Genomic DNA, 12,036 nt, shown 5'->3' on the forward strand with positions numbered 1-12,036 from the left:
TTTTGACTGAATTTCTTCATACTTATTTTTTTTCGGCTCTCTTAAATTAAAATACAGTTGGAAATTTTTAAATTGTGTCTTTTGGCAGCTTGATGCTGCAGACCAAATCCAAGTGAATTCTAGTTTTATTAGCCACCCGTTGTAAGCTTTGCCTACTACAGGTTAGGTCCCAAGTTTGTGAAATGTGAGGCTCCCATTGGGAAACTGTTGGAACCCTGAAGACCTAACTGAGCCTACAATTCAGCAAAGTACTTAAATACACACTTCATTCCACTTCTGTTCAACAAGACATTTTAAGCATTGGCTTAATTTGATGTGCTTTGCTTAATCTGAACCTATACCTGATACGATACCCATGAAAGTAATTGGACCAATTTCTGGAAGAGCTAACGGGAGTTGGCTCAGGCCTATAAGTGCAAATATAATATTTTTTTAAGATTTATTTTCACAACTAAATCCAGATGTAAATCTGAAATATCTTGCTTGTGAGGTCAAATGAAAAGCTAGGAAAATTCCATCCTAGAAAATGTGGCAAAAGATATTAGAAATAAAGCATTTCTAAACCTTTGCTGCTGCTGCGTCTTCTTCTTCATCTGATCTCTGTGATATCGTCTGTGTTATGAGGGTTTTATTAAGAGTTCTGGAATGACGAAAAGCTATTTGGCCTGTAGAGACTTATTGTTACACCATTTGTCCCAGAACTGCACCTAGTCATTCTTAGATTGATGATGCCTCAAAAATCTTGCCTGCAAAACCATTCTGAGCATTTATTACTGTCAGAGTGAAAAAGTGCTTCCTAATGTCTGTTTTGAGGATGTTTTCCCTTAACTTTTACTTACAATAAGCTTTCTTGTCTCATCGTTGTGCTATAATGAAAAAGTAACTGCAGCTGACACCCTCTGTACTGGCTTGCAGAACACATGCTTCAATTAGGTCTTCCTAGATAATTTTTCTTTCAGTTATCATCTAATTTGATTTTCCCTTTGCCTGTTCTCATACTGGAATTTAGGCAATTAATCCTAAAAATTGTTTTGGTCCCCTTCCTTAAGAGTCATAATATATCTTACAGTATAAAGTGGCTAAAGCTGAAAATAGTCTAGTGTCAGACAAGCATAGTGAAACGTTAATGGATAATAGTTTTGCACTAGCAATGAAACAGCAATAGATTAGAAAGATTTTTAATAGAACTATTTCCAGCCAGTCATAACTTTTTCAAAACAAAACCTTTCATACTGAGATATCTATTTGAGTAATTTTTGCTAGGTTAACTTCCTTCTCTAAATCTGGAATTAACATAAGACTGGGCATATTGGATCACACCAAGGCTGTGTCTACACTGGCAGCTTCTTGCACAAGAACAGCCATTCTTGTGCAAAAACTTGCCTGTTGTCCACACTGCACGAGCATTCTTGGGCAAGTAAATTTACGGTATAGCGTTGTAAAACAGGACTTCTTCCGGAAGAGTTATTCCTTCTCCCCACAAGGAATGAGCCCTCTTGCGTGAGACCTCTTCCACGAGAGGGCAGTATAGACAGGCAACATGAATTTCTTGTGCAAGAAGCCCTATGGTTAAAATGGCCATCAGAGATTTCTTGCGTAAGAGAGTGTCCACGCTGCCGTGGATGCTTTTGCGCAAAAGCTCATGGCAGTGTGAATGCGCTCTTGTGGAAGATTTTTTGCACAAGAACTCTTCCACAAAAGAGTTCTTGCACAAGAAGCTGCCAGTGTAGACGTAGCTGGGCTACCTAATCCAGTATGCTGTCTTCTGAAACTGGCCAGTGCCAGATGTTTCAGAGAAAATTAACAGAACAAGGCAGTAATTAAGTGATCCATTACCTGTTGTTCAGTCCCCACTTCTACCAGTCAGAGTTTTAGGGACACCCTGAGAAGGGGGTTTCATCTTTGATTATGTTGGCTAATAACAATTGATTGGACTATTCCCCATTTAATTCTTTTTTGGCCTTCACAATATCCCCTGACAATGAGTTTCACAAGTTGCCTATGTGTTGTGTGAAGAATTACTCCATTATTTTGATTTAATCCTTCTGCCTGTTAATTTAATTGGGTGACTCTTGTTTTCTGTTTTATGTGAAAAGATAAACAGCACTTCTTTATTCACATTCTCTACACAGGTCATGGTTTTATAGGCCTCTCTGGCTGTGTCTACACTGCAGTTCTTTTTCGAATTGCGGTACCTTTTTCCGATTCTTTTTTCAGAAGAGGCTTTTCTGAAATTTCATCTGTCTATATGGAGCCAAATGTGTGAAAAACTTCCTCTTTTGGAAGAGCCCTTATTCCTCATTCCTCATTTTGGAAGAGCCCTTATTCTTATTTTATAAGGAATACAGGGCTTCCGAAAGAAGGTGCCCACTTTTTCGGAAACTGACCAGAGGTATCCCGGAAAAACTCCGTAGTGTAGTCAGAGCCTCTCACATCACCCCTAAATTGCCTCTTTTGCAAGCTGTACAATCCTAGTCTTTTTAACTTCTCCTTTTATGGCAGCAACTCCATACACTTAATCATTTCTGTTGTCCTTCTCTGTACTTTTTCCAATTCTAATATACTTTCATTGAGATGGAATGATCAGAACTTCATGCAGTATTCAAGGTGTGAACATACCATAGATTTATATACTGACATTATGATATTTTCTGTTTTATTATCTATCTCTTTCCTAATAGTTCCTAACACGATGTTAGCTTGTTTGACAAATTGAGCAGATGTTTTCCAAGGACTATCCACAGTGATTACAGAATTTCTTTCTTGACTGCTAATAGCTAATTTATTTGCCACCCTTTATTTCATACATTGTTTTCTAATGTGCATTTCTTTGCAATTATCATCATTGAATTTCATCTGCCATTTTGTTGCCTGGTCACTTAGTTTTCTGAAATCCCTTTGGAACTCCTTGTGGTCAGCTTTGGATTTAAACTTTGCCATGTCAGCGTTTTCCAGATCTTTTATAGATATGTTGAACATCACTAGCCCTAGTACAGATTCTTGTGAGATGCTGCATTTCTTTCTCTCCACGTGAAAACTAATAGTATTTTTTGCCGTTGTTTTCTATCTTTTAACTGGATACTGATTCATGAGAGGGTCAGTACTTACTTTACTTATGGTCCTTTCATGAGGGATCTTGTCAAAGATTTTCTGAAAGTTCAGATATACTATATCTGTTGGATTACCATTGTTCACATTTGTTGACTCTTTAAAGAATTCTAATGCATTGATGAGGTATGATTTCCCTTTACAGATGCCATGCTGACAATTCCCCAACTTATTGTGTTCCTTTGTGTCTGATAATTCTGTTCTTTACTATCATTTCAGCTTTCTTGCTTGGTACCAGTGTCAGGTTTATTGGCATGTAATTGCCAAAATCACCTCTAGAACTTTTTTTTTAAAAATTGGCTATTAGCTATCTTCTAGTCATCTGGAAAAGAGGCTGATATAAGCAATAGGTTACATACCACAGTTAGTAGTTCTACAGTTTCATTTCTGAGTTCCCACAGAACTCTTGGGTGAATATCCTCTTGTCTTGGTAACTCACATTGCTGAATATATCAGTTTGTTCCAACACCTCCTCTAATGGCATTTCTATCTCAGATTGTTCCTCGGATGTGTCCCCTGAAAAGAAGCATTCATATATGGGAGTCTCCCTCATATCCTTTACAGTGATGACTGATGTAAAGAATTAATTTAGCTTTTCTGAACAGATCTTACGTTCCTTACATGTTCCTTTAGTACCTTGATCATTTATTGGCCCCACTGACTGTTTGGCCGGGTTCCTGCTTCTGATATATTTAAAAATTGCTATTATTTGTTTTGTCTTTTGATAGGTGCTCTTCATAGTATTTTGGCTTGCTTAAATATGCTTTTACACTTGACTTGCTAGAGTTTATCCTCCTTTCTATTTTCTTCCGTCTTCCAATTTTTAAAGAATTTTTTTTGTCTCTGACTGCCTCTTTTATGCTGCTGTCGTAGGGCATTTTCCTTGGTCCTCTGACAGTTATATTATTATCAACAATATTATTAGTAGTAGTATTAATAAATAATAATAATAATAAATAATTGGGGACATACATTTGAGCCTCTATTATGGTGTTATTAAAAGGCTTCCATTCATCTTGAAGACATTTCAATCTTGTGATTGTTTCCCTTAATTTCAATGTAATTTGTTTGCAATTTCCCTTTTTGAAATTAAATGCTACTGTGGCAGGTTGTTTTGATATTGCCTCTTCCCCCAAGAATATTAACTTCAACTATAGTTCCATTTTGGACAATTTCCTGTGAACCACTTAAGACAAAAATAAATATGCCTCTCTTGTGGCTTCCAGGACCAACTCTTAAGAAGGAGCCAGTAATGGTGACTAGAAATTTTTCTCTGTACCCCATCCTCAGATGACATATTCCCAATAAATGTTTATAGTTATAATCCTCCATTAATCTTGAGTTTTCTTGTTTTGTAGTTTCTTTTATCTCCCTGATCATGTCACAATCACCATCACCATCCTGGTCAGATTGTCGGTAGTATATTTCTACTGCTGTGCCCTTATTATTCAAGTATGGATTTTCTATCTATAGCCATTCTATGGTACAACTGGGGTAATTTAAGATGTTTACTATATTTGACTCTATGCTTTCTTTCCCATGTAGTGCCCCTTCCCCACCAGCATGACCTAAGCTGTCATTTCTGTATACTGTATTTTATAACATAATATTACCATGACCCATTGATTATCATCATTCACCAAGTTTCTATGATATCTATAATATCAATATCCTCATTTAATATCTTGCACTCTAGTTCACTCATCTTAGTATTTAGAATTCTAGTGTTCATGTACAACAGGGTTACTCAACATGCGGCCCACGGTGCAGCTTGGGTTTACGCAGGGCTCAACATGCGGCCCAAAGGTGGGAGGGATCCTTTGAACATGGCCTCCACTGGGAACACACTCCACAATGGCAAGTCAATATAATGGTCTTCTGTTTATATGCATTTTAATAGTTAAATTCCTGGACTGTCATTGCTCATTAAAATTGCTGTCATATGGGTGGAAATCGGATAAATATTGCATTTTATTAATATAAGCAGAACTGACTTAAAGCGGGCCTGTGTGTTGTATAGTCTTGCCTTAATCCTTATGTCCATGCCCGTCAATGTGAAAGAAGCTATTTACATATATATATGCATGTATATGCAACCACACTTAAGTTGCGGCCCTCGGCATGTGCTGTGAGTATCATTGTGGTCCCTGGGGCTTCCAAAGTTGAGTAGCCCTGGTGTACAAGTACTTATGAAATCTGTCAATATTTAGCTCTTCCTTCATGTGATGTAAGTTAGTGGAACTCTTTTTTTCTTTGCTCCTTTTCAGTTCCTACTTATATTTTATTAATTTCTATCTTCTCATGTATATTAGAATAAAAGATGTCTCTCTCCAAACCATGTGCTCTTTTACACCTGTCAGCTTTCCCCCAGAACTCAGTTCTAAAACTTCTCTACAAACTTTTGAACTTTATATGTCAGCATTCTGGTCCTGTTTTGGTTTAGGTATAGCCTCTCCTTCCTGTATGGGCTCTTCCATTCCCCAAAGTATCCCCAGTTCCCAATAAACCTAAATTCCTCCTCCAGATACAAGTCATTGAGGCCTTGCTATTCTGCCTAACTGGCTTTGCATGTGGAATTGGAAGCATTTCAGAGAATTCTACCATGGAGATCCTCATCTTTCTGCTATCTCTTACTTAGTACCTTAATTTTGGCCTCCAGGAACTCTCTCCTGTCTTTCCCTATATCATTGGTACTTAAATGTGTTATGACCACCGGTTCTCTCCTATACTGCACACTGAGGGTGCATCTACACTACACCAATACTGGAGGCTGTTATCCCCGAAAAACAATACTAGCATCCACACAGCAATTGCGTTATTTTGAAAGAAAATTAGCTGTTATTCCTCCTGGAATGAGGTTGAACAGATAATTCGATTTAGGGCTTTAATTCGGAATCCTGTTTCATTGCCGCGTGTAGACACGGGCAGTTACTTCCGGCTAGTCAATTTCTAAAATGATGACTGGCCGAGAACATGCTAATAAAGTGCGGGATATTTAAATCCTGCGTTTCATTTGCAATTTCGGTCACCCTCATTAGCCTTCCTAGATCGAACTAGGGGGCTAGTATAGACATACCCAAAGATATCTTCTGGAATAGTTTATTTCAAAATAGAGCGTCCACACTACAGGGAAGCCTCCAAATTAGTCCAAGACAGGCTCCCCTAATTTGGACACTCTATCTTGATTTAGAGCCAAAGGATACACTGGGGAGGAATAAATTAGAATGGCCCTGTTGAGGAGCTATTTTGACATAGCAGTAGTGGAGCATCCACACATACCCTCTTTCGAAAGAGCTTTTTCAGAAGAGAAATTATTCCTCATGGAATGAAGTTTTCCAATGTCAGAAAAAGCCCTTAGTTATTTCCATTTTCTTTCAAAATAATGCAGTTGCTGTGTGAATACTAGTTTTTTTTTTCCAGCATAATGGCTCTTATTCTGAAGTAATGGTGCAGTGTAGACACACCTTATGGTATTCCTCCCCAGTGCATCCTTGGGCTCTAAATTGAGAGAGCTCATCCTCATTAGGGGAGCCTGTCTTGGACTAATTTGAAGGCTTCCTTGTAGTGTGGACACTCTAATTTGAAATAAGCTATTCTGAAAAATATCTTCCGGAATAGCTTTTTCCTTTTTCCCATACCCTGAAACACTCTTTTCCATTCTGGATATACTTAGCCAGTTTCTATGTAAGTTTAATATATGTGAATAATGTCATCAATGGAAAAATGAACAACTAGAGAGAGTTGTGACTTATACTTGAGAAGGACGATGAATACCACCCATTGTATGACTGCTCCAGCAAAAATATTAGTCTTTGCTTCAAAGCTTCACCAGTTCCCAGAACACTACAGATCTGGTTTGTTTGGCAAGCTGACTTATTCAGAGAGAAGGTCTGGGCTGCCATGCAACAGATGTGACAAGATATGATTTTTTTTCTATTTTTTGGGGGGGGGTTATCCAGTAATTTTAATTCTTTATTATTTCATATACAATTGAGATTTTCATGTGAAAGTGTAAGAAGAGGAATAAACTTTACTTGTCAAAGGAAAGTGATTCATCATGTTCGCTACTTCAGGGATGCCATCTGACATAGAGCAATTAGGTTTGCAATCCACCCATAAAAGGGGCACGAACTTGATCTGGCTCCCCCCATCTTGACATGTTGATAAGGTTGCACTGGAAGAATCTGGGATCACCAGTGTTGAAGAGGTAAGCAAGGGCAGCTTTCCCTGCATTCCTTTTATGCTGACAAAATAACTTCCCTGAATTCCCCAATTTGGACCCTCATCATGGGTCAGTCACTCAGCAGCCCTGGTTTAGCCCATAGAGACATGCCTAGGAAAACATAAGGGAATCATGAGTTTATATTACTGACTGTGCCATGGGGAACAATCTTTCAACAGCTTGGATATGGCTTAGTATCAGATATAAGAATAGAAAGGCTGTGAGTTGATAGTCTGTGCAATTTGTAGTTGAAAGACTGCTCACAAGGAGACCAGGGCCAACAGTTGTGATGGTAAATTTGCAAGGTGGACACCAGTCCACTAAGAACTGTACTAAGACCACCACATTCCAAATCTACCATCACAAATGTTGACCCTAACCTCCTGGTCAGCAGTCACTTCAGAGAAGTGAATCAGATTGCAGAATGAACTGCCCTCGCAGCCTTGGAAATAGTCCAATAAGACCGGGGCTCTCATACCAACACTGAACCCAATCCATAGTCTGTTCAAATTGATAGGCATTATTCCACTGAGCTTTGCACCAGGCCCATTGTCAGGATGGTGCGGGGAAAATCTTAGTGCTGTTCCATAGGCTGCGTCTCTCCTGTGGAGAGGGCTTCAGTCTCCAGGGATGTTCTTCTGACACTTTTCAGATTAATAATAAGTTCATATTGGGAGAACATTCCACTCTGGGTATCAGCAGTTTTGGAAGATGACATGAAATGATTGTTCACTAAATAAATGATAAGGCTGCTGCCAGGAACTCACTTATGTAACTTAGTGCAGGACTGATAAATACACAATTAAGAACTGAGGGCGGTAGCCTAGCCTTGATTGGTTATTCAAACTAGGGTCTTTGAAAAGAAACAAACCAAGAGGAGAGAGAACTGTTTAAACCTCTGTTATAAACTCCTGGCAAACAAATGCCTGACAAAGGATAGGCTGTGTGAAATTTACTGTACTTTCCTACTGAACAATGGCATGTGTGTAATGTCTGCTCATCTAACTTTTAGACATTGCAGATATATCAGATATATATTTAGAAATTAGCACTGTAATTCAATGGGTCCCAAATCTGCTCTTAGCTATCCCACTGTAAGCCTAAAATACTTCCACTGTGTTCTACCAGTGGAATTTGGCCTGTGTTAGTTTGCATTTCATTTTTAAGGAAAATAGACATCTGTTACAGAATTGTCAGCTATTTGGTAAGCAATATCCCCACATTTCTGCTTCTCCTTTGTATATAACCTTTGTTTTCTTTGTGTTTTATATTTTTGTTTTTAAGAAATCAGTAGATCACTCTTTTAGAGGGACATATTTTCCTTCCATTTCTCTTCTGAGAGTAAACACGGTTCTGTACTCCATCAATCTGAATACAAATGTGGATTGACAAATAGGAAAGTTTGTTGTCCTAAACTGACATTCAATGGTTTTTCTGTCTCTCTGAAATAAATAAACAAGTATAATAAAGGCCTCCAATGTGCTAAGAGATGCATTTGTTTGCTTTCCAGGATCAGTGGTTTTGGCGTGTTAGAAACAACAGGGTGATGGATGGATACCCCATGCAGATTACTTACTTCTGGAGGGGTTTGCCTCCAAGTATCGATGCTGTCTATGAAAACAGTGAAGGGAATTTTGTTTTCTTTAAAGGTAAGAAAAGCGAAAAATGTAGGTGACATTTACAGGCCTGCCGACACCGCATCAAAACATTTAAAAACTTTATTTTTTCAATGAAATAATATCTCATTTATTTTTAGTAGTGACTTGGTTTACCCATTGCAATTTCAGAATTTAGAGAATAGCAAATAAGTGAAAAGATTAAAAAAACAAGCACCTAGCATTCTTTGCACACTGGCCAAATATGGTTATTATGGATAATGATTCATTATAGTAATTTGTGATATATTTTGTAAGTGATGAAGTCTTAGTAATAGAAGACCACACAGCAATGATCTACTATATGTCTTTGATGACATTTTTGTGCATGAACTATACATTGTCTGGATGAAGGTAATATGAATGAGTAAGATTATGTATATTTTTCTAGTTCTCCTTCCTCATCTCTTATTACTAGGGAATTTACATATTTCTAAGTGGCATCTGTTCCCGCTGGATATATTTTATTATGTGTCATCTGTGCCACAGTGTAATTATTTGGTATAGAAATTATGATGTTGCAAATTTGAGTTTGGAACTGAATTATTAACAGATACTCCTCTTTCATGCAAATGTCCCTAATAATTTTTTAAAGAGGAATAAACCCCAGAAAATAATGGTATATGGATTGACTTGTTGCAGAGCAGTTTGTTATTTTAAAAAATTTTTACTCCAGGCATCAGCTGTTCTTTAGAATTAAAGTTCTTAAATATGCATCTAATTTAGATTTAATTTGAAAATTATGCTTTATGTTAGATAAATAATAATTTATCATTGGAACCTGTTCATTTGGAATGAAACCAAAAGGTAATTACTAATAAGGTAAGAATTGTGAAAACAAAGGAGAATGTGATTTGAGAATGAAGAATCAAGTTGTGAAACTATCAGAAGCTAACTTTATGGACTGTAACTATATCGACTGTAAGAATCAAGTTTTGAAGCTAACTATATGGACTGTAGCTGCCTTTGTTCTTGTTCATATAATTATGCCTACAGGAAAGGCAGAAGAAAAATTCAGATATATTTCCTGCCATTTTTCAAATTATGAACAAGGTTGTTAAGTCAAAAATGGACCCACGATTATAGTAGTAGCACTATGGGGTACAAGAAGCAGGTCACCTCTGTATTGCAAAAGGTTAACTGTTTATCTGAGTGCAGAAATATTACACAACCGTTTAATACAGGAAATGAAGATGAAAAATGTGTTCATTTTTGTGCACTTAATAGAAAAAAACTTGCACCTTGTTTGAGACTTAAAAGCTATAGGTCTTTGTTTGTACTGTATTTCCTCTATGATAGCCACACAACACATGCCTTTTGTGTCTGCTATGTTAAAGTACAGCGTCAACTCATGAAATGTGTGCCATATGATAAACTGAATTTTATTTCCCCCTTTAACTTTCTCAGTAAGACTATGCTTCTCACTTATGATCAATGCTCCAAACCTTTATGTAACATTTGGCATTTTCTAATATAAAGGTTGTATTGTACCACAGAAAATATGTCTTGTATCCCTCTACTCCCATCCTTCCTAACAACAACGCTTGTAGGAAGGTGTTTTGGCTGAACCAAACAGTGAGCAATGATCTGTAACTCACTGGCAGTATATAAGCCCCAGCCTACACAATTCTTCTTGGTTATCTGTCTTCTGCATGCTGAAAGAGTAGAGCAGCAGCTGCCTCAGTATTCTCCCCCTGTGCTCCCATTCATTCTGCCTTATTTGGTCTTTTCCTGTTCTAATACAAGAAAAGATAAAAAAACACAGAAGTAAGGATAAAGGGAAAGGGAGAAAAAAGCAGCACAAAGGAGACATCAGCTCTCCTGTGACTGCTCTCTCCAGGGACCTAGCTACACAGAGAATAAAGCAGAAAATGAGAGATTTACTTCCTATAGCTAGTTCCATCCAGTAAGCAAGGAATCAGGGAGGAATCAACCAATGTGCTACATATCAGTTCCTCAACTCCTCCTCTCTTCACCTTTCAATTTGGCCACGTTGTTGTAGGGTGTTGGTTCTAATCCAGGTCCCTTGTGAAGTATTTTCTATATAGGTTTTTATAGTAAGGAAGTGGGAAAAGCCCTATTTAACTGCAAATTAAACTGAAAATTGAGATGCAAATCAAGAAGGTTCAGAGAAAATGGACCCCGATAATGCTTTCCCCCCAACAGTCACTTTTTAGGGATGCTTGAAAGCAAAAGCACTTTTCCCTCATAATGTCCCCATTCTGTCTATTGCATTCACGAGATGATGTTTCTCTCTGCATGTGGCCTGAATTTCAGTGCAGACTCAGTCCTTCCTCAGTATTCCTCAGCTCCTGGACACCAGGATGCCTGCAAAGGACAAGGCTAGCAACCCTGTATAACAAGAACAACTTCCATAAGACTCTTGTTTCCCTTTCCCTGGAAACCTCAAAATGTCAGTACTCTTCATCACAGGCATCAGTTGTGAGGAATAAGAGCCAGCCATTTTAGATACTTGGTTATGTCCCATGCCACAGAAACACACAGTTGTTGTTGTTTTTTTCCTGAAGAACTTAGATTGTATGTTTCTAGTCAGTGAGTCGATGCCATGGTCTTGTTTGCCTTTTCATCCTGCTTCACATTAGTGTGTGTAGAGCAGAGGCCAGAAGGTAGGTTTCTCATTCTCCAAGGCTAATTTTGCTATATTAGTCATCTTGCAAATAGCCCACCTCCCCTTTGTTCTTAAAATCCCCCACAAAGATCTTGTTATCCTATCTTGTGCTGGATGTAGAGGGTCTGGTGCATTCTTGTCACATCTCCTCAGTTGTCATCTTAGTTCTTTGAGTTATCCAGATCCACAGAGTTTTCCATGCCCAGCCAGTGTCTTTTGTGGCTCTGGAACTGAAGTGTAGAAGTCCATGCAAAGATCATCCTGTGAGATCTCTCTAAATAGAGGATCAAGATAAAGCATCAATAGACTATATAGAGTTCTCTAAGGACCCTCTTCTCTATGTTCTCTCTTCTGTATTGTAGTAATCATTCCCTTTTCACTGCGGTCCAAGTTGTGTATAGAAATTGCCAGAACCATTCTTC

The 12,036-nt window shown here is 38.0% G+C and overlaps 1 protein-coding gene across 2 annotated transcripts in view; it reads left to right on the forward strand.

Moving 5' to 3' along the window:
- The window catches only part of MMP16 (matrix metallopeptidase 16), a 262,877-nt gene that overhangs the window by 214,872 nt on the left and 35,969 nt on the right, over positions 1-12,036 (forward strand). For both annotated transcript variants that reach the window (XM_006112976.5, XM_075920430.2), the window contains one exon: positions 8,841-8,979. In XM_006112976.5, coding sequence (XP_006113038.1) covers positions 8,841-8,979 — 139 coding nt within the window. The remainder of the gene's footprint in view (positions 1-8,840; positions 8,980-12,036) is intronic.

The sequence above is a fragment of the Pelodiscus sinensis genome, chromosome 2 (assembly GCF_052426305.1).
Source record: "Pelodiscus sinensis isolate ZL-2025 chromosome 2, ASM5242630v1, whole genome shotgun sequence".
NCBI classification, from domain to species: domain Eukaryota; kingdom Metazoa; phylum Chordata; order Testudines; family Trionychidae; genus Pelodiscus; species Pelodiscus sinensis.